The sequence below is a fragment of the Choristoneura fumiferana genome, chromosome 5 (genome assembly GCF_025370935.1).
Source record: "Choristoneura fumiferana chromosome 5, NRCan_CFum_1, whole genome shotgun sequence".
Taxonomy (NCBI): domain Eukaryota; kingdom Metazoa; phylum Arthropoda; class Insecta; order Lepidoptera; family Tortricidae; genus Choristoneura; species Choristoneura fumiferana.
In genome coordinates, this window is record NC_133476.1 from 14,544,350 (window position 1) to 14,568,273 (window position 23,924).

At 38.3% G+C, this 23,924-nt stretch overlaps 2 protein-coding genes across 2 annotated transcripts in view; both read left to right on the forward strand.

Annotated features, from left to right (window-relative positions):
* The first annotated feature begins 293 nt into the window (after nt 1-293).
* Nucleotides 294-16,022, forward strand: LOC141428251 (uncharacterized). The gene is made up of 9 exons (XM_074088131.1): nt 294-1,012; nt 1,257-1,460; nt 3,066-3,134; nt 4,495-4,623; nt 5,164-5,364; nt 5,461-5,601; nt 5,712-6,434; nt 6,778-7,001; nt 10,511-16,022. The coding sequence occupies exons 1-9, from the start codon at nt 857-859 to the stop codon at nt 11,139-11,141; spliced, it is 2,478 nt and encodes an 825-aa protein (XP_073944232.1). The 5' UTR covers nt 294-856; the 3' UTR covers nt 11,142-16,022.
* A 4,151-nt stretch (nt 16,023-20,173) lies between these two features.
* Nucleotides 20,174-23,924, forward strand: part of Rbp6 (RNA-binding protein 6) — a 622,038-nt gene continuing 618,287 nt past the window's right edge. The window contains 2 exon segments of the mRNA XM_074088132.1: nt 20,174-20,477; nt 20,556-20,596. Of these exon segments, the coding sequence (XP_073944233.1) occupies nt 20,419-20,477; nt 20,556-20,596 (100 nt within the window). The 5' untranslated portion in view covers nt 20,174-20,418.

Consider the following 23,924-nt stretch of genomic DNA (forward strand, 5'->3'; position numbering starts at 1 on the left):
AAATGTAATAATTTCATAATTATTATTATAACCGTGTAAAAAGCTTTGTGTTGTGAGAGGGACGGTACGATACGAACTTCGAATTTCTTAGTAGCCCCTCTTCAGTTAGTTTACTGTTATGAGCATTGTGCGGCTCTGTCTGTAACTGTTGTTAGTATTGAAAAAATAAAAAGCTTTTTACACGGTTATAATAATAATTATGAAATTATTACATTTATCTACACCCATTTTCGAATTTCGTATTAGGTAGCCCCCCTGGGCTGAGTTGCGGACAGTACATTAATGTAATATAGCCTACCACACTAAACTAACACTACGCTACGCTTTTGTTTCTTCTCACAGACTACTCACAGAACTAACGTTTTCTTCTCGCCATTTCCGATGGCACTCGTCCATTTTTGCCTGTAGCATACAAATACCATGGTACGCGTCATCACACCGCGTTGGTAATTTTTCGGTTCAATTCAATATTCATGTTAAATTCTGAGCATTCATTTTATGTAAAAGTACTAATTTGTTGAAAAAATAAAATATATGTGGCAAAACTTTTTATTTGTACCAGATTTTAGAAGTCGGTACCAGACATGTACCTAATCAGAAGGTGACGTGCGTAACATCCCATCCTTTACCACAGACAGAGTACTGATCCTTTACTTTACTACGTAGGTATTGATGTATTGAAAAAATGGGGCAAGCCGAGCAAATTGTATTAATTTAATTTTCGTAAAAATGTAATCGTTTTTATAGTATTATACAGCAAATGCATTTTATAATTATAACTTAAACTGGTGTTCCAATACCGTAAAGCATCTGGATCATAAGTATTGTAAAGGATTGTGACGGCTTTACCTGCGAAATGGTGGTTCAAAAGAGTTGGCCTAACATTGAAACATCGCAACAGAATTCTGTGTCTGAAAGCCAAAGTCAAAGTACTGCTAGCGTCTCATGGAGTTTCCAAGCGCCTACGAAAACTTTAACAGTTCGTCCGAACGTTACATGCACGATGCAGACGGTAAGGATCTCATAAAAAATACACTTTCGTCCTCGAGTTATTTCCGATAAGTATGAGTTCAACAACATAATGATTAAATGAGTCTTGTTCACAACTTTACGTAATTAACTACTACGATTTGACTACTTGTTAAAAAAATAAAGCTGTTCATTTGTTTTTACAAGTTGCTTTGTTCACTCCTAATCTAATTTCATACTTATTTTTTTCCTGACTGCCAGTATTGCTAAAACTGTTTTTTTTTTAGAAACTGCCAATAACAAGGCAAATAGCTATTAACACGTTAGCAGCTATGCACCGAAGGTTCAGCCTGCCTGGGCCAGTACAGCCTCACTCTCGACCCATAGCTGAGTTTAGAGCCAGTGCCAATAAGTCTCTGGATATGCTACGACAGACTATACAGTCTGCAGTTACAAGGGAAATTGATCAAGTTATCAAGAAATATTTGGAAGTGAGTATAGAAATGAGTTTTTTAATTAAATAGCTGGCAAATAAAGTTAATAATCAATATTAGCCAGAGTTCTTTAGGGTTCAGGAGGGGTGCGGGTTCTTTTGATTTTTTGTGTTTTTATTTGTTATTTTATTAAATTGTTAGGTTTGATATTAGCCTGCATAGAATTAAATCTGGGGCTTAAGCTAATAAGTACAGTGTAAAATTGACTAAATTTCACAGTTTGATATTGACTTGTCTTGGGCTAGTGCAAGATAACTGAAATTTATTACTACCTATTTAAAATTATAATTAAATAAAATAAATCAATATCACGGGACAATTCACACCAATTGACCTAGTCCCAAAGTAAGCTTAGCAAAGCTTGTGTTATGGGTACTGAGCAATGGATAAATATAATTATATAAATAGATACATATACTTAAATACATATTAAACACCCAAGACCCGAGAACAAACATTCATATTTTTCATACAAATATCTGCCCTGACATGGGAATCGAACCTGGGACCTCAAGCTTCTTAGTCAGGTTCTCTAACCACTAGGCCATCTGGTTGTCTGGTTGTTATTGTTATTATTGTTGAGATAAATCAATGTTTTTTATTGATATTGCTGAAATTTATGCACAGAAAAGAATGGTATTATTCCTGTAGCCATCTTTTTAGCCATCCAGGAGGCCTACCATGATCTTTTCATAAACAATCCAAACGCAGGGCAGTTCAATTTAGGCACCTAAACTGAATCGTCGAAATTGGTACCACAACGTTTATTTCTCAGAGCTGAGTCTCAATGGTTTACAAGTGAATGAAAGACCGATATTGTCTCTGGTCCGAAACTGAAATGCTAAGTCGCGAAAGGGATGCCGCTATATGCAATCCAAATATTGTATACTAAAACCTCTTTATTTTGGAAAACCATAACTCTATGTCATTCCGTGTTCTTAGCAACCGTTGTGTTCATTACAAATAAAATGGTTATGCTGTCACTAATCCAAGAGTCTCTTTTCTCACTGAAAAATTAGTTTTATCAATGAGGAGTTAAGAAGCACAGTGTTGTGAGAACCTATGAAAAGTTAAAAAACTTGAATAAAAGTTTAAGTTCTTGAAATTTTAAAATATTCCTAGTAAAAAACTTAAAATTCCAAAAGAATTTACAGAATGAGTAACTTATACTAAATCGCTAAATTTGACACTGAAGCGATTCAATTCCCACCCAAGTTAAGCGTCATGGTACGAAAACCGCTTGAAGTGAGTGAATGAAAATGTCTGTATCGCTGTTGCTGAACCGTGCATGAACTGAATCGCAAAAGTAATGTTGTGGTACGAAATAGCGATACAGTTCAGTTTAGAGCCTAAACAGAATCGTATTAAGAGAGCGTGGTAGGCCCCCAGTCTAGTAGAACTATTCGGTCTTATATGTATATGGGGAAGACCAAAAAGTTGCACACCATTAAAGCTGCGTTAGCAGGTAGTTATAATTTCTATTAACTTTTTCCATTGTGACACGAAAATTAATCATACATGTGCAACTTTTTGGTCTTCACCCACATATTGCTATGGCCATGGATATTCATTGGGTTAAACCAAGAATAATTTTCATTCCAGAAATTCTTTGTGCCTGCTGTTAACAACATAAGATTGAATCTGGGGGATGAGTCTGTCGGTGAAGATCAGGTAAGTATCTTTTTATACTCAATATAAAAAAAAAAAAATTTAAAAATCAAAAAACCCGACTGCCTTGAAAGAAGAAAACAAGTCTAGTGGGCTAGAACTTTGTTAAGTAGCTAACTTAAAGTTCAACAGTCGGGACCCATTATGTAATAATTTTTGAGCGTCACTACCTATTTAAATGGGTCCCGACTGTTGAACTTTAAGTTAGCAACTTAACAAAGTTCTAGCCCACTAGACTTGTTTTCTTCCTTTTAGTATTTTTCAAAGCAGGCGGGTTTTTTGTTTTTTTAAATTTATTATTTATTTCCCACTTTTCTGTGAAAATGGTATATAAAAACTATTGTAAACTATATATATTTAGAATGGAAATATATATAATTATAAGCTTTCATTTGATACCCCACTCGATAGGTTTGAATATAAAAAAATTTGAATACTTACAATTTGGCGCCAAAAATCCACCATTTTGATTATTCAAGGATTTCATGTACCCAGTGTCACTCGCGTCATCAAGACGAATCCAATGACGTATCATTTATCAAAATCGGTTCAGCCATTGAGTAGTTACGAGAGGACATAGGAATAGACATACATACATACATACATACATACGCGCCAAACACCCTTATGGGGGTTATGACCCTCCTTCTTCGCAGTCGTGTCAAATCTATTAACACATTCGCTACCCCATTCGCTACGCGTTACGCTCGTAGCGCGTAGCAGCGTTTTACCGCTTTGTAGCGAAAACTGCTTACGAACAGAGAACGCGGCGCGTAGCGGGTTCTTGGCACTGAATGTGTTAATTGTTGGATTAAGGGGCTGTTTCACCATCCATTGATTAGTGTTAACTGACTGTTAAATGTGATGCCGTCTCTATTTGTTTTGTTCGAATAGACGGAGACGGCATCACATTTAACCGTCGGTTAACGCTAATCAATGGATGGTGAAACAGCCTCTAAAATTAATGATTTAACAGAAGGCAACATCAAATTGTAAATACATAAAGAACAAAAAAGGGGTCACTTTATTTTAAATTTAAAAAATATTTTCTTAAATAATTGTATAATAAATAACATAGGTAGGTACAGTTTAAAGATAATTCATATCCAATAAAGTTAGTATAGAAATGAAGGAAATGGAAAAAAACTACAAGATCACTGAGGAAATGCTGTTTTCACAAGCTGTTCTTTAACTTGCTGTATCTATTGCTTGTAATGGTTGGACTGACTTGATATTTGTACATTATGTAGATTGGTAAAGGAAACTAGAATAATCAGTAAAAAAATATTATATTAAAAATCTTTTTTACAACTAAAGCTAATTACTGGTTATCAAATGTGTCTCAAACAAATTTTGTTTGTAGGTACGAGCTATTTGCCGAGCCATGTTGGATGCCACTCGTCTGCTGTACACCACTCCATCTCGCCCTGTGTCATCCCCATCAGACACCAGTGATGATTCCAGCAGTGACACTAAAAACAAACAAACAAACGTAAGTGCTTAGCACATTCATTTGACAGAATAAACTAAACTTACTGTTAAGTACTATTCAAAGGTACTTAAGTATCTATTTGCGATGAGTTTTATGTGAATGACTAATGTTTTTGTTTGCAGTGTATTAAGTAGATACTTTTATCTTTCCTATCATTCTTTAAATAAAAAAACAGCAAAATTGCCATGGAGAACCTTGGAGAATAATTTACTTTGTATGCTGTTTTTTTTTTTACATGGAACTTATACATTTTCTACAACTTGTTTATATTACAGACAAAGTTAGGTACACAGCCTTACGATTGATGGGCCTTACATCTTAAAATATGGCGTACAGAAGGGGTAATTTAAGTATTATGTAAGCTGCACAAAAGGGGGGTGTTTGTTTAGCTTATTTTTGATGACATAGGGGATGGGGGAGGGTTGAAAAGTACAAAAAAAATACTTATGTGATACTTGAATAACCCAGAAATGACAAATAGTTAGAGGCAGATAAATTAATAAACAATATTATGTCAATTTCCAAAATATTGAGTTGCAGAGCCCCTCACAGAGCAAACGTAAAGAGTCCGAATCAGATTTCGACGCGTGCTTCAAGCGTAAGAAGATAAAACAGGAGGACAACTCTGACAGTGGGTCTTCATCTCCGCTGCCTCTGTCTACATACAGGGACCCCGAGAAATGGAACCCTAACAGACTGACGCAGGAGACCTTATTTATCATGGGGTCTCATGCACACAAGGTAAATAAAGTTCTTAGGGTCTATGACGACGAGGACGAATTTTGTTATTCTCTATTAGAAACCATTTTATAACTTGATCTATATTATAATTGATAGGTGCTAGGCTTGGGCAACTGCCGCGGTCGACTGTACACAAGGCACGCCGGCTTACTGAGGTATCCAGCAGACAGTTCTGACAAAGAATGGATCGCTAGTCATAACCTGGTAAATGCTGTTGGTGGCAAAACCTACATCATGGTAAGCATTCAAGTAAAGTAAAATATGTACATGCTTTATATGATTTTATAGAAATCATACAATTTGAGCACAAATTATGTGACAGTAACAATCACAAATTTTGTTTATAGGTACTTGAGGACATAGAAGAACTGGCTAACAGCGAAGCATACCGTCACAACTCACTACCAATGCTTGGAGAGCTAACCGGTTTCAAAGTCCCGCCTTTCATGCTTAGAAAAATCAAAGCGTACGTAATGAAGCGCGCTCTCAGTGGTGACATCAGTAACCCTGACAGTCCCCAACCTTCCACCAGTAACCAAGAAGAAGGCAAATTCAAATGTGAGGTTAAGTTAGAGCCCGATCAAGATACTTATGAGTCTTTTGATGCCTCACGCTACACGGATAACACTAGAGATTTTGCAGACGTACCGACGATGAAGGATGATACTGACTTAGCTGATATAAAGGTAGAAGACATAGAGGATATAAAAGTAGATGGAATCAAAGTAGAGGATCTAGATGAGATAAAAGTTGAAGGGATTAAGGTTGAAGATTTAGATGTGGACGGGATCAAAGTCGAAAACATCGATGATATTGATGGAATTAAGGTTGAGGATATAAAACTCGAAAACGATGATTTCTCTCTCTGCAAGCAAAGTGATGATGAGCAGAATCATTTGGTGGATGGATTGTTAGAATCAGACATTGAATTTCTAAGCAGGAACTTGGGAAATATTGAGAGTGACGCCGACGCTAGGAAAACGATTGAAAAGTTGACAGGAGCCAATCCGGATACGATCACACTTGTTGGAGACGAGTTTGATTTGGGGCCAACATTGAATACTAGCAATGTAAGCATATATTTCTCATTACTGAATTCAAAAATCATCAATCAAATTAGCCCACATCCAACTGCTGGGTAAAGGACTCTTCATTTTCACGCCACTTTGCCTGGTCCTGTGCTAGTCTCATCCACAGTTTACCAACCAACTGCCAGAAGTCATCCGACCAACGGGCTGGCTACCTGTTGTCATTGCGTCCCGCCAAGTGGCCCGCCCATCTCCACTTCAAAAATCAATATATTAAATAATTCTTCTACAGTATCTACGAGTAGCTAGACAATATTTTTTGCTTGTGCTCGTAAAGATATATTTTAGGTAAGACAAGTAATAGCTCATATTTAATTTATTCCAGTACTCCAGCAACCAAACAAAATGCATTACCGTGGCTTCGACCACAAGTGGCATGATACACAGCGTGCCAGTCGCTCACATCGCTGCTCCACCGCGTATTACTGGCAGCACTGTGCATTATTACACCAGCTCCAATGTGCCCACACAACGGACCATACACCATCTGCCACAAGCCACAGTCACCATACAGAGCATACCAGGGTCCACGTCCCAGATGATACGCGGGTAAGACAACTATTTACATTCTTTAATGTCATCGCTCAGAACGCCATACACTATCTGCTACAAGCTATGGTCACTATACAGAGCATACCAGGGACCACGTCCCAGATGGTACGCGGGTAAGATGTCATCATCATCAGCCGGAAGACGTCCACTGCTGGACAAAGGCCTCCCCCTTAGAACGCCACAATGAACGACAACTCGCCACTTGCATCCACCGGCTTCCCGCCACTCACGATGTCGTCAGTCCACCTGGTGGGAGGCCTGCCAACGCTTCGTCTTCCGGTTCGTGGTCGCCACTCGAGGACTTTTCTCCCCCAACGGTTATCGGTTCTTCGAGAAATGTGGCCTGCCCATTGCCACTTCAATTTGCAAATTTTTCCAGCTATGTCAGTGACTTTAGTTCTTCGACGAATTTCCGTATTCGGATTCTATCGCGCAAAGAAACTCCAAGCATAGCTCTCTCCATAGCTCGTTGCGTGACTCTTGAGCCTCTCTAAGAGGCCAACAGTCAAGGACCACGTCTCAGCGCCATAAGTCATCACTGGCAACACACACTGGTCGAAGACTAGTCTTCAGGCACTGCGGAATATTGGACGAGAAGACTTCACGAAGTTTCCCGAACGCTGCCCATCCGAGTTGGATTCTTCGGGCGACCTCTTTGTCGAAGTTGGACCTACCCAATTGGAAAACTTGTCCAAGGTAAATATAGTGGTCAACAACTTCGAGTGTATCGTGCCCAACGATAACCGGCACGGGTGTGACATGGACATTTGACATGATTTTAGTCTTGTCCATGTTCATCTTAAGACCCACCTGTTGGGAGACGATACTGAGGTCACTGAGCATAGTATTGAGCTCCTCCAGCGACTCCGCCATTATGACTATATCATCGGCAAAACGAAGATGGGTGATGTACTCGCCGTTGATATTTATGCCGAACCTGTTCCAGTCCAAGAGCTTGAAAACGTCCTCCAACGCATTTGTGAACAGTTTCGGAGAAATAACGTCTCCCTGGCTCACACCTCGCTGCAGTTGGATTGATTGTGTACTCTCGTCCTGCAACCGGATCGACATAGTGGCGCTGCTGTACAAACTCTTTAACACCTCGATGTCTATAGTCAATATGGCATCGCTGAAGGGACTGCAATACAGCCCAGGTTTCGATTGAATCGAAGGCTTTTTCATAGTCCACAAACGCTAAACATAGTGGCCGATTATACTCCTCGGTCTTCTGTATAATCTGGCGGAGCGTGTGAATGTGGTCTATTGTGCTAAAGCCTTTACGGAATCCAGCTTGTTCGGGAGGCTGGAAATCATCAAATCTTCGCTCGAGACGATTCGTAATGACCCTCGAAAACAACTTGTATACATGACTCAGGAGTGAGATGGGTCTATAGTTCTTCAATAAGGTATTGTCGCCTTTTTTGAAGAAGAGCACCACCACACTCCTGTGCCATGCTTTCGGCGTGGTACCCTCGAGTATGACGGAATTAAATAACCTATGGAGGACTACAAGTAGCGGTTTACCACCCGCTCTCAGAAGTTCTGTCGTGATTCCGTCATCCCCCGGAGCCTTGTTATTTTTAAGTTGTTTGAGAGCCAGTCTGCTGATCTCATACAGGCTGATATCTGGGATGTCTTCAGTGTAATGACGGGTTAGTTTAGCTCTGGTATCTTGAGCTGCACCTACAACGGGCTTCTGTGTCGAGGCTTATAACTGTTCGTAGAACCTTTCGAGCTCTCTCAACAACTCCGGTTTCGATGAGATGATACTGCCATCGTCGATCTTCAACTTAGTCATTTGGCTTTACGAATTCTTTGCAAACACTTTAGAACCCTGGTTCCGCTCAATTGCTTCCTTAATACGTGCAGTATTAAAGGCACGCACATCGTGTCGCATGGATTCTGAGATTCGTCTATTAAGTCTACCATATTCCGACATGTCAGTTGAAGATTGCAGCCTCATCTCGTTCCGAAGTTCCATTAATTTAATGGTTTCATTGGAGAGCTTCTGACGTCTTTTCCGGCGCGGAGTCTTAAAGAACTGGGACCCCACGGCCTGAACAGTTTCCACCAGCCCGTTGTTGATCTCGTCCGCTGTTTTGCATTCGGTTAGGCACTGGAAGCGATTATGCAATACGAGTTGAAAGCTTGCGGGGTTCTGGATTTGGGCAGGACAACGACGGAGTGTGGACTTCATCAGACGTGACCGTTCTAAGCTTCACATTAATATTCAGTGTGCCTCTGACAATACGATGATCACTTCCGGTTTTCACCCTGTTGATCACAGAGACATCACTGAATATTCGCTTCTTGGTCGTCATATGAAGTCAAACTCATTTCTGACTGAACCATCGGGGCCGATCCACGTCCACTTCCTGGATAGTCGCTTCTGGAAAAAGGAGTTCATCACGTAGAGCTCCTCCTTCTCCAAGAAGTCGACCAGCCGCTGGCCCCTTTGGTTCCGCTGCCCATAACCATACGGCCCCACTCTCAACTCATCGCCATTCTGAGTGCCCACTTTAGCATTGAAGTCCCCCATAACAACGGAGAAATATGTCTCGGAGGAATGTATGGCTTGAGAGATTTCTTCATACATAGCCTCTACTTCATCGTCAGGGTGTGTCGAGGTTGGCGCATATACCTGGATAACCTTCAACGAATACCTGTCGGTGATTCTGAGTATCAGGTATGCTACCCTGCTCGACACACTATCGACTTTTACCACGTTATTAATGAGGGACTTGCGGACTAGAAAACCGACACCACCCTGAGATTTTCGGTCTCCTTCCCGGAAGAAGAGCATGTTGCCAGACTCCAGGATTATCGTATCCTGCCCCTCTCGTCGGACTTCCGATAATCCCATGATGTCCCAACGCAAACTACTCAATTCCTCCTCCAGCTCAATGATTTTCTCGTCTGTTCTCAGCGTGCGAATGTTGTGCGTGGCCAGGGCCAATGTCCGGTGGGGATGGTAGCAGGGAGTCACCCGGAGATTCTTCGCACCCCTTGCTCCTTCGTAACCTGGCCCGCTACCAAGGCCAGGGATAAAAGAGCTGCCGGGGACTAGGGGCCGCGGCTTATTTGTACCTATCATTTTTTATTTGGGGGGGGGGGAGGCAGTTGCCATAATCTAAAGTCTGTTAAAAAAGTTAGGTCCTAGGAGGATATACCTACTGGAGTCCAAATGATGTACTGGTATACGAACTTCTGTGGAGTTGTCCCTATATAGTGGAAATACACCATTTACCACAGATCATGGTCACGATAGAGCGTGTATCTGCAAGTCATATGTTATCTACATGCCCATAAAGGACCATATCATAGTATTAGATCATTGATTTTTAAAGTCTTTTAGTAAAAGTGTCATGTCAAGATTGTTTGTCTTAATTCTATTGGTTAAAAAACAACAAAGTATAGATAATTTATTGTAATAGCCGTCAACAGTCATACGGACAACATATCCAGTTATTGAGTCAATTATGATATGAAACATTTTTTAATTCCAGAATACCAATCAACACCAAAACCGGCACATTTAGCACCGTAATGTCTCAGGGTACCGCAAGCACAATTATCGGCTTCGGGACGCGGACGACAAACGCAACTCCAGTGCAGTATGTCAATGTCACATCGAAATCGTTCCCCACAGGCAACATCCTACACAACGCCATAGTGTCCCGAAACATCCTCAATCGCACCGCTGTTACTTCTGGCATGTCGTTCAACGTGACCACAGTGAAACCAGCATTACAAACTACGGCGCCTAAAATAAGCACCGTCGTCACAGCGAGTTCTGGAGATTTTGATAACATTTCCACTACAAAAGACATGATAGATAACGCGTGCAACTCTTCTGTCATGCTCAAGAAGGTTCTAACACTTGGTAGTGCGGGAGCAGCCAAGTCTTTTATGATGCATAACACTCAAAAAGTCTTGTCTACTGGTTTTGCTAACGGCGCGACCCCGCCTCCTAACGTGACTATCGTTAGCTCTGGCAATAGCAGTATGTTAACCAATGCCAACATTGTGACTTCAAACATCATTAATCCCACTTCAGGTACTCTAAGTGCCACTCACGCCACTCTCTCAGCTTTGCTTGCCTCGAATACCGACAATACTCAAGCAAACAAGAATTAATATTCGATTTTATTCCAATGTCCTCTAGTAATTATAATGGATCTCAATGGTACACATAAATTTCAAAATAATACTTATAATCTTGCAGCTATTTAAAGTAAACTGACGCTATCCAATAACGTAGCCGTAGACTTAAAATGTAACTAATGTAAACCATGTTTCGTCTACATCATAATCAACGACTTATATAAAACACGTAATAATCATACCAAATATAAATTAAGGTCTTCATTTATTCTAAAATCTAGTCTAAGCATTGGAGTTTATAATTTATCTACCTCTTAAGTTACCTGAATGCTTAATTATTCGATATCGTCACTGCCGTGTGAAAACCTCGTGACAAGAATTTTCAAAAGACGTTTTATACTTCTATTCATGAGAAAATCTTGTAATACACGTCCGTAAAAAAAAACACTATGAAAATCTTCGGTATTTACGTGGTTTTCACATGGCAACGTAACATATGAGAACGTAATCTAGGTACTAGTACTTAATAAGCTACACAAAGGTTGTTTTTATTATAATATGTGCCAAATTAGAGTACAAAACTGACAAATCAGTATTATTTATGTGATATTTATTGAACTGTATTTTTATGGTATGTGTTTTTAATAGCTTTGAGCAGTTTACATGTACGTATTACAACAGTAGAATTACTTGTTTAATATTAGTAATAACAGTTCCGTTGCTTGATATATGTATCTTTATTATAGTTGTTCTTACTTTTACTGACTTCAGAAGGTCTGTTATAGAAGATTAATAAAACCTTGATATACTTTTTTCGGATTGGCATTGCATTCGGAAAAAGACATAAATACTTGCGGAGCAAAGATAATGTTTTCTGGTCGTTTACAATAAATTGCAGAGAAAATCAACCCCCCTTCAGTGATAAAGTTTTCATCAGGCGTTGCCACTGAAGTAATAAGAGGGAAAACTTATTTAAAAAATAGTTCAATTTTTCTTCAAAATTCAATTTATTCGCGAACATTTTAAGTAACATCTGAGTTTTAGATGAACCTTGTTTATTCGTTAAGTATGTTTGTTTTTGTGTGAGCCAAATATAAATACGAGTATACTGTGCATATAGATACATTTTACTCGATTTATATGAAAAGAAGATTGCTTGGCTTTGCTTTAGAGCTAGCTTTTTATTATTTTTATTGATTGGAAATTACTAACCAAATTAAATTTTAAACTATATTTTTTCGAACGAATAGACTTGTAACAAAAGAACGCGAGTCTATACGTAAAGTGGCAATGGTTAGAAAAATTATAATTTTAAGTTTCTTTTTTGCTGGCAGAACATACTGTTACGCTTATTTTGTGGCAATGCTTTATAATCAACTTTAAGTATTTATATTTTATTTATCTTAATATTCGAGTTGTGGCAATCATTTTAGTTAGGCTTGCTTGCGTGCAATTTTTGTTACATTATTAATTTTTTTAACTGTTTTCTTTTATTAATTTTGAACTGCTTTGCGTTTATTGTTGTATGCTGTTTTTTAAGCGTTAGTTTTTTTTTTGTAATGTTACCTTTTACTTTTTAATGTTTTTTTGTTAGACTTAGTTCATAGAGCATAGACTATTTAAGTTTTAAAGCGTTTGAACTTACTATTTATTAGTATTTATGTCTAACAATGTTGATAAGGATAAAGTTACTGACCATTCCGGTCCAGTTAATCAAATCACATTTTTAAACAAGAGGTATATTTTATGCGATAAATTCCACTCCATTCTAACTTGAAATATTAATGGGCTTTTCCACGAATCCGACCCATATTCTATTTCAGATTTAGACTTAGCTTCTGGGGCATCGATTGGGGTATGAACTATTCGTTTCCCCGTGTGACCCGAGTTAAAGTTAGCCCCTAGGTAACAGACGGGGAGATCTGGGAGGCCTCCCCAGAACTGGGAGGCTATCCCGTTTACAGAAACAGCCCGATCAATTTTTCCCGAAATATCACACCTGCATTGCTGCAATTCTGTGACCTTAATCGAAGAATGGTGTTTATTTAGTGGATTTAATGCCTCGAATAGATAATGTTCACCTTAATTGCGGCTAGCTGTTAATGTAGAGTTATTAATATAGAACATTGTGATGAAACACTTGAAATGTTTCTTGGTCGTTTACTCACTATTTTCCTACCTTCCGAAAATAATGGCTGTGTACATAAAAAGTTGGTGATCTCTTTAGTTTTCATTCCAATTGAAAAATAAATTTCATAGTATTAAGATAAAAATAAGTTTTGTTTATGCAAGTTTTTTTTACTGTTTGTTGACTGAATTTACATTGTCATCTAATCAAAATATTTACTAAAAATTTCAAATCTGCCCAGGTTGTGGGTGAAATTCGATTTGCAAGATCTGCTTAAACAAATAAAAAATGTAATAAGTTATAAAATGCATTACATTCAGGCAAATGGCAGAACTTTTTAAATATGTTTTGGGCTAAAAGAATATAGCAGCTAACTACCGCACTAAGAGACGAGTATTAATATTTAATGTTGTTTTAACACTAACGTCTAAAAATGCCTTGTCAGTTACATTATCTCATATTTAACACAAGTTAACACGACCTGTTCGTGTCAAATGTAAATATTATGAATGAGTTTATCATCTATTAAAGTTAATTGTCATCTCCCGGTGAGGCAGTTAGTGAGAAAGCTTTGCTATATTAAATCCTGTTGAAATTAACATAACCATTTGTTTTCATGTTTTTGTAGTGATGTTTCACTAGTGTTCATTCGTACCTTTATTTTTAGGTAGTTGTAGGTTAATATGGCTGTGTTAAGGATTCAAATATCGATGTTGTTGATTCCTCTCTTGTCAAAATAGATTATAGAATACTCCTTTATAGCACTCCCAACTCTTATGTGTTGTGTTAGTGTATAGAGTAACGCGAGTAATGTTACCTAAAAATATAGTAATTACACTACCCTAAGATATTTTCGGTCCGCTAAAATATTCTCTATATTTACGAGTAGGTTAGATGAGGTCCTGCAGACTACGGACTATCGGCAGACTTGCTTGATAAACTAAGCATAGTGTTATAAAACTAAAATCAAATAACAACAAGGACCTAGTCTCTTACGCGACTAAACCTAAAAAAAAAACAAGCTTAGTCTTGGTCCTTAATGTGTCATAACCGACCAGAAAAAGGCAATAGTTGTAAGATTAAACCTGACCCATATTTCCGTCAGCAGTAGTCTACAGCATAAAGATGTAAAGATTCGATAGCTTATCAGCTTGCTTAACCGACCAATAGAAAATCCCAGAATGTCCTAAAACAATTTTGTAAGATTTAAGTACTACTTCTGTCTTACTCTACGTCTTACTACTTCGGGACTTCATTTCACAATGACTAGGTACGTCTGTACGCCTCATGATTTTTTATTTCATTAGGTCGCAATGTAGCAAGTTGATAAACTAGTTGTAGCTTGTTGGTATATATGGAGGTCTTACTATTCAATAAATAATTAATTATAGGAATAATTAATTAATTGAATCAGGTTTTTCTTTGCGGAGGTCCATCAATGAACAGCCGCTTCTAACAGAAAAGCAAGCAAATTTTTGCTGTTCATTAAATTATAGCGAGTCCCTAGTAGGATAGGTACTTCGTTTTTTTCCGCATCAGAAAGAAGTTTATTTTTTTTTAAATATCCTTTTAGAAAATAAGTAACTAACAGCAAGTCAAAATTAAACAACACATTTACACATTTACTCAGGATGAGATATTTAATGTGACAAAATTAGTTTGTAGATCAGCTAATGCTAGACAAAATAAAGCGAAAGAAGCAAAGAACAAATTAGGAACCCTTATAGTTTCGCCAGTCTGTCTGTCCGTGCGTCCGACTTAGTGCAGAAAGCTGTAATTTTACATGGGTATACAACAGGTATATTAACCATGCGAACAAAGTAGTATTTTAAATGCAACGTAAAATTAAATAGATTTTTTTTTTTGGGTAATTACCTCCTCTACAGATAAAATGGATTGTATTATTTTTAATGGACCTTTTTGAGATTTACGACCGGCCGTTTTAAGGTTAACAGATTCTGATTTTTGCAAAGTGTTTTCAAGCCGCCTTACCTTTTCCTAACGCAGAATATAACGAAGTATAATGGTCGTAATCAAAATACAATTGAAAATGTTGAAAAAGTCCAGCTTAATGGCAACTATCGTCGTCCATTTCTATATAAAAGGACGTGACAATCGTCCCGGCAGACTTGCGACAGGATGTCGCTTTGGTGATTCACCCATGCGTGCGGATAATGGACGGGCAGTAATAAGAGTGTCCTATATTCAAGACCATTTAAAATTGCTTTGCTACGCTCATAAACGTATCTTGGATTAGAACGAAATTAGTCATTTTGAAATGAAAGTACTACGTCCTTTCGCTGTCGCAGTTGGTTCCTCTCATATTTTTGTGACGTTTATCTGATTAGAGCCAGTTTCGGCGCCACCGATCGTGGTGCGTGATTTTATATTCTATTTTCGATATTTAATAAAAGTAAAAAAAATGTATTTATAAAATTATCCACGTTTAATCTATTTTCGATACAGTATACATAAAACTGTTTTGCACTGCTCAAAAATGCCTAGGGATCGAATGTGTACGAGAAGCGATTGAGCCCTAGCCATTTTTGATGTGTGTGAATACTACTTCAACGTTCTTCGACATTTGTCCTGTTGTTAGTTTGTATCTCATAAAGTATGAGTGTCACTTTAAGAGCTGGCGTGTTATTGGAGTCGTTCAACACTAGATACATTGTGTACAAGCTAGACTATTACTCGACTATGGTTGTAAACTTTATGGTTGTAAGTAGACTGCCTTTGTTATTGCGAGCTTGTGAATGTAATAAACGATGTGTTGATAAATTACACTTCACTTGTATGATTTGAAATAGAATGGTGTTTTGAAATAAAACGGAACTTTGTCGCGTTAGCTTTTTTATTTCTTGATAGGCTTCACGCCTAAACTGAAGAGCACGTACGTAATTTTAGTTTAACTGCTATCATCCCAGTAAAATTTGGATTAACTAGATATTTTCTAGTAATTTCTAAGTGCTGCTCTGATAGTAGCATCCGTCACACTTCAATATAAGTGAGCGAATTATTGAATGCAGAATCAACTGCTACATTGTATCTAGTCTTTAAAAGATAAAGTTCCGTTTTCTTTACGAAGCTGAGCGGCAGTTATGCTGTTATACAATTAAAAGTTGCCAATGATGATAGAAAGTAGAGATGCGTGAGCACTAAGGCGAAAATAGCTCCCAGTGACCTGCGTACATGCGGATAAGGTCACCTCTCCGAGCACGTACCGTTTTTGCCCCTTTTCTTCACACTTTGTTCAAATTTAAAATAGAACTCGATTTGATGAAACCATTAAGAAGTGTACGCAAATAAAGAATGGCACCATTATATTCTAGTACCTATTACCAATAGAAATAATTATTTAAAAACTTTTCTAACATCCAAAATATTATTGAAGGTTCAATTACGTAATATATTTTTAGCGAACGTATAAACACAGGGTTCTCTTTGAAATTATACCCAAAAAAACCTAAACCTATAAAATATGACCTATAAGTAGATTAAACTTTATTTAACTTTATGTTTTGAGGATCGGGATTGAAAGCAGGTATTGAGAGCTTGAACTGTTTACTTAAATCTGTATTCAAAAAGTAAAAAATCAGAATGAAAATAAAATTTTCACTTCTCATGCTCGTAAAGTTTGTGTTTATGCTAGATCTAGGCGACATAAAATGACTTGTTATGCTCTAGTGCATAAAGTAAAATCTTCGTCTAAGTCCAAGGCAATCAGGTGTAGGTAAACAGCCACAAACAAAGAAGATTCTAGTTACATATTAAAAAAAAAAAATATATATATATATATATATATATGAACAATAAAAGGTACATAGCAAGTGAACGCGATTGAAGTGAAAAGCAGAGTGTAAAACTCGAGCATTAAGAGCGTACCGGCTCGGGTGGCTATATGAACGCCTCGGGTAAAATGGCTCGTTTTATGCCCTTATTGTACAATCTACTATTTCTTACAACTATTCTTTTATTTCATCATAACCGCACTAAATACCCAGCACAAAGCGGGACTTTTCTGCTCTAGAGCAGAAAAAATGTATGAAAATTATTGCATTGTTTTTTTTATATTGCACGACCAAAGAGGTAACACAAGTATTTTTGCTATAAAATTAGCCTGCATAGTGTAAATAAATCTAGTGTTAGGTTGGTCAACCTGACGGTCTTATGAAATTTGACAGACTGCGTACAAAAATTGTTGCTACCAATCCTACCAAAAATAGTAAGTAGGTACTTAGCCGTATATTAAAAAAAAAACTTTGTGTGCTTGGTTGGCTAGCTTGGCGCCCATCCAAAATTTGACAGATCGCGGGTAAAAAATCTGCTATATATACTAACTCTGCCAAAAGCAAAAAGAAAGAAATAAAAAAAAAACAAATTGGGAACCTTGCGAATTTTCCGTGGACATTTTTAGAGAGTGCAAATGTTAACTTACAAAAATTGATTCATCTAGTGCTGGTGAAATGTCTTTCCTATTAATTGTTTAGCATGAGTTTTTTTTTCGTCTACTATTCCAGTAATAGTTGAAAGAAAAGCAGATTATGCACCTCGAATTAAGTAATTTATATTGCCCTCGTCCTTTTAAAGCCCTCGTTAACGCTCGGGCTCCAAATCGGCACTCGGTGCAGTAATAAATAACTTTCTGCTTGGTGCAACAATCTACTAATAGTCGACTAAGAAATTCCTTTATCACCCTAAGGTATAATCTTAAACTTAAAACATTAAAGGAAACATTTTCAATTACAATTCGATATGATTATCAGCCATATTGTTTTTTTTCTGTCATAAAAAATGGAACAGATCAAGTGAATACCTAATGCTTTTCCATCGTATTTTTTATAGGAAAAGTTCTTATTTAGCGCGCTCTCTTAGTTTTGTACTTACCCGTCGTACAGCCGTAGATATAAGATAATATAATGATATTTATTAACCAAAATTAAGACTACACAGTCATAGAGATATACAATACAATATTAATCGCCATGCATCGTATGAACTAAAGTTTAGCTGTGGTTCACACACTAGGCATATATTTATAGGCTATAAATATTTTTCACTTTGACATTTGACACTAAATAATAAAGAAATGTCAATCATTTAATACAATAATTAACTGACACTTCGGGTGAGTCGTATTCCGATTGAGATGCGACTTTTCCCGATAGAAATCCATTATGTACCTACTAGGTACTTATCTGTAAAGCATTTCGTCGCTACTATGAAAAAAACTTGTACTTCAAAATCTATGATTTTTCTGAGTGAACTTAATATAATTTATTTAAAGGGTTAATTTTGATGACGTATTGATTTGAGATACGAGATTTTTTCAAAGTAGTGACGATTTGGTTGACTATACTATAGGTGACTTTGAGTGTCAATTGTTTTGTTAAAGTATGGATGCATAAAGCCTAAAGTACCTACGCCTATCTAACGGCGGGGTTGGATTATCACATACATAAGCCATTAGCAATGGTGGGCCGGCTCAGCCCATTTAACAAATGACTGGAAGTAGTCATTTCCACGAACAGAGCGCCACCTCGACGGCTTAATGATCATCAAACGAATAATTTAAATGAGCCATAACGCCTAGACCAAAATGTATTAGTCGTAATTCCGGTGGCTGTTATTTTGTTACGGAGTCAGAGTTATTTTAAGTGCTGGATTAAGTAAAACAATGTTAACGATGGATTCTATGTTGGAATATTTTTTACGTGATTTTCTGAATATCACTGCGGGCTCATTTGCGGGCGTTGGTGTTATGATAAAACAAGCAAGAAGACTTACCGTATTTCGTAGGAAATAGATATTAAATATTAGAGATTCATTATGCTTTGTCTGTTTTCCACGTGGCAATTTAGTACATACGCAGGTAAGAGGACATTGAACTGTCAAACAACTGCTTGTTCAGTCCACCCGTGGCCCTGTGATTTTATACACTTTCAGTAGTTAATCCAGCCCTTAAAAAATTAAACAAATAGATACGATACCTTTTCTATATTGAGAAATAATTGCGTGGAATTTCTAAAGGGGGAAATTAATAGTCCCATGATTCGTAACTTTTTTTCTAATTGGAGTCAAAGTTCGGGTCTACGAACCTAGCACCGGCGGAGCGCGATCGCTCGCGTAGCAAGTTTCGTAGCTCCGGCTACGTAAGCAAGTAGCGTGACGTCGCGCCTCACGGATTTCACGTTTCGTCTTACATCATAGTAATCGCTTTGTTTACGATTTTTATCATTGTCACTCCATTGCATCAGAAAGGTAAACGAACTAATGCTTAGTAATTGTTACGTTACAATGATCAAGATAATTTATAAACATGGCATTTAGATCTAGAATTCAATGCGCGTGGATTTCGTGTGTTACATGCATACTATAGTATAGTATTTACAACTATAGTCTAATGTTGTATACTGAATTCGTATCCATGAAAAGTCAATTTGTAATATAATGAAATAAAATTAGTAGGTAAAATTTAAACATAGTGTGTAGGTATATCGACCATATAAACTTTATATTATAAAGGTACAATAAGATTCGACCTGGCGTACTTTACAATATGGTACAAAATCAGTTGAATTTGTTAAAAAATAATTCATAAAGTATAAAATAAAAATATGGTTAGTTATATAGTATCGTGTCTAAATTTTGATTCTGAAATGGGCGTTATGGGATTTTCGTAATATTAAGTGTAAAACTGGGGGTGCCTAAAAATTATCGATATGTTATTTTGTGAGGTGTGCGTTATTTTTGGATGGCTCCTACTAGTGCGACAAAAGTTAAAACTTTTTCAAGTGGTTTTTAGGTTAGGTACGAAACATTTTTGGTAAATTAAAGTTTTGTTTTGTTGGTGTTTTGATGTGGGGGTGGCTTAGAGCGCGTGGGTACTGGGTGGGCGTGCGTAGTGCGGGCGGCGGGCGGGGCGGCGAGCACGTGCCGCGCGCTCACGTGGTGCCGCGCGCGTCCGTCGTGCCGGCCCGCATGAATAATTGTGTACGGAGTGAATGAATCGATGCGCGGCGCGGGAGCGGGCGGAGGTGGCTGCGTGGAGGGGTGCGCCGCGCCGCGCCAGTCTCGTGCCGGTAGTCGGTAGTGCAGCCGAGTGACTCCGGGAGCCGTCCCCGCTGCGCCGTCGCTCGCTCGTAGTCGTAGTGCGCCCGCCCCAAGCCGGCCCACGAGCCCATGGAAACCCAGAATCAGGATGCGGCACACAGCCCCGCTGAAGTGCCCAACGATCCCGGGTACGTCACGTGAGCCACTGGCCGCCGGCTTCAGCGCGCTCCGACGGACCCCGATTCTAATCGCAGTGTTTGTTGCAGGAAGATGTTCGTCGGAGGGCTCAGCTGGCAGACTAGTCCAGGTACGCTCGCCGGCAACAGAAAGTGCATTCGATGCGGCCGCTGACGCCGCCCGCCCGCCTCGCGGCGGATCACGTTTAACTAATAGGAACTCTCTTTGCAATTTCAGTGATGTATTTAAGTTCGGTACGTAAACACCGGTAGCCGAAAAGTTTCGTTATCAGCTGATTAGTCGTGTTATGTAGTTGATTGTTAGCGATGGCATTCGCGCAGTGCACGTGACGTTTGGTGGGATGCATTTGTAGGGGTATCGGGCGACAGGGGCGTGGGAAATGCATCGGAGGTGTTATAGAACGTGATGTAATTGAGTTGTGATGTAGAGGTGTATCGCGAGTCAGGTGTGCGGCGGCGGCCATGCCAGATGCGCGCGCAGGCTCGGCTGCCGCTGCGACCTCTCGACTCCGACCCCCGCAAGCGAATTACATCCCTATTGTTAAAAACGTTTCAGTCGGAAACTCTAGTCTGATCCCCCGTTACCGGCTTTTCCTCTTTAACGGCTATCACAACATAACCTCAATCTAGATAGAGCGCTATCTTTCGGCGCGTTTCGTCAACTTAGGTTACGAATTGGCAATATGTTTTGATTCTGTAATTGGTTTCTTGTAAATAATTTGAATACAAAACAAAATTTAAATTTTCCTTGTTTCATTGAAAATCCTTGCGTGCATGAAATTATCGGCAATCGGGATAGTTAGATGGGTACTTAGTTTGAATAGAAAAAAATATAAATAGCATAATAAATTCAGTAACTTATTGTACCTATAACCAATCAGTTAACAATGTTCGAAAATACCTTTGTATAGGTAGACGTCGTCCAATACCAGCTAAACGTATAATTTTGTTCACCAGCGTTCCCCTCAGAACGGTAATAAAGGCCATCAATTACTTCTAAACTAATTGCGCGCGCAACGCAAAAGGTCTGAGTGCGTGCGCGCGCGTCGCAAGTGATGCCCGCGGTATTGGGTCGTGCGCCCACGTCGCACTTTGATCCCTCTATCTATGCCAACTTTGTTCTTCTCTGGAGATATCTAGGGCGCTGCATCGACGATTACTAGCCAATATACTTTGGATATTATCGGATCGACTGATCGCGCGTTTCTATATCGGTAGCACCATGAATCAGCTCACATGCTGCCTGTCATGTGTGTCTATCCGGTTTCTTCCTTTCAACTAACTTACAATACAGACTGTTTTCAAAGAAATGAAGTTCTCGCGACTAGCGTTTGCGCCATTTTTAGCGGAAATATTACTGAAATCTTGTGAAATAACTTTAGTAACAATTTCGCAAACCGTCGTGCCATGCTTGGTCGATGACTCTGACAAAATTCTACAGAGTTCATTCAATTTTTTATACGTACACAAGCAAAGTTTACTTAGCTTGTTTACACCTTCTGGTGCCATAACGATAAGATAATTTAAAACTTGTTATCGTGTGATAGTTGGGCGGCTAACGTCTCCTAATCTCAGCGCCGAACAAATTTAGCAGACAACAGTAGGTATTTGGATAATCTTAAAACTTTCAAATGTACAAAAAATCAATCACAACTTCTGATAATACTGACAGTTACGCATTACATTAGGTACTCGACTTATCAGTTTTTGTGTGGCTTTGAGATAACTAGGTACACTCCAGGTACCTAAAACATTTCACTCTGGATGAACGATAGGTTTTTGCAAGATAAATCATAAGTTTTTCAGACCAAGTCTGAGGAATTTACTTACTAAAAAATATACCCCATCAACTTGGTTGTAGAAAGACAGTTTTTTTTCTTATGACATTATCTGGGATACAGTGTCAAGCCACTTGATAAGATATAACAAACAATTTTATGGTCAAATACGTAGTTTAAAACATATTTAGTATACCTACTTATTTGAAGGAAGAGATAGCAGTTTTATATTTAAAACTTAAAGTTTTATGATAGTACCTAATGTAAAGTATTTGTGTCAGATGGTTATCACAGAAATAAACGCCTTTGTTCTCATATAATATTGCTAGGAAATTCAAGTACATAAAGCCTGGCTCGTCTTATGTATCTCAGACAACAATCCCTCTAATGAGTCGATGAGAGATTAGAGAGCTTGTTGTGTTCGTGCGGACAATTTGGTCTAAAACACCATGAGAACGGAAGGAAACACGCCCCGCTCGGCGTGGGTGACTTGATCTCTTGACTTTAACGACATTTTAACGACTAAACGGAATAGTCCCAGTGTTTTCGCTAAATGCTGTCAATCTTATAAGTTTGTCTTCAATCTCAACTCGTTATCGTATTGTTACTGAATGTTTAAGTCGTTTAAATCTAGATAAAAGTTTACCTCTTTGTTAAACTGTGCAGCGCAGTGAAGTGAGATAAGTTATTCTATTTCATATTTCCACAGTACAAACTCATTATCCCCGAGTTGCGAGCGTAAGCTGTTTCGTAGTAAATAGTTGCTAGACAAAAGGTTGCCTCCATTATCTGGCTCACTCTCACTCCTCGCGCCTGACATATTTCATCATTGACACGCTTAAAGTCCGGAATTTACAAAGGCCTCCTTAAATCGACTTGCTGCAATGCCCTAGGATATTTTATTAAACACTTGAGCAACACGTGGTCGATGATAATGTTGCTAGGCACAATATTAGAAAGAAGAAAGAAAGTATTCGTGACATGACATGACGTGACGTGACATGGATAAGAATAATAATAAAAATAGAATTCGCGCTGTCATCGTTCATCCACCATTACGTCTCATATTTCGTTTTCTAGATTTTTTACCGTACAAAGGTAAAACCTACTAGACACTGGCAAAATTTACCTCCAATGGACAGCGCCATATTTGTCTAAAAAACAACAGCAATAATAATAATAAAAATAAAATGAAATTAAAACAATAGTTAAGTATGCATGTGTCGAAATGGTTCCAAATCAGCAATCTGCCGGTCTTGCGAACGGCGCTGGCCTTCCTTTGGGACCATCTGGTCATTATACATTTAAAAAAATACAGTTAAGTGAGACCGAGACAATTTTTATTTAAAAAAATACTTTCGTATTTAATAAAAAAATAAAATTATTATCAGAACTTTGATTGATTACATGGGTCGTGTCTCTATTCTTCTGACGATTTCGGCCTTGTATACCGCGGTTAATGTCAAGTCTGCAAGTGAATCTTAAAATTACAAAAAACACATAAAATAAAAGCAACATGCATCGCTAATTTTTTGAGGCGTGGAAATTCCTTTCAGTCTTTACACATCCCACTGCAGGGCACAGGCCTCCTTTTAGATTGGGTGTTCACCGTTGTTCCCACGTGGTCGCAGTGCGGATTGGGAAATTCACACACACACCA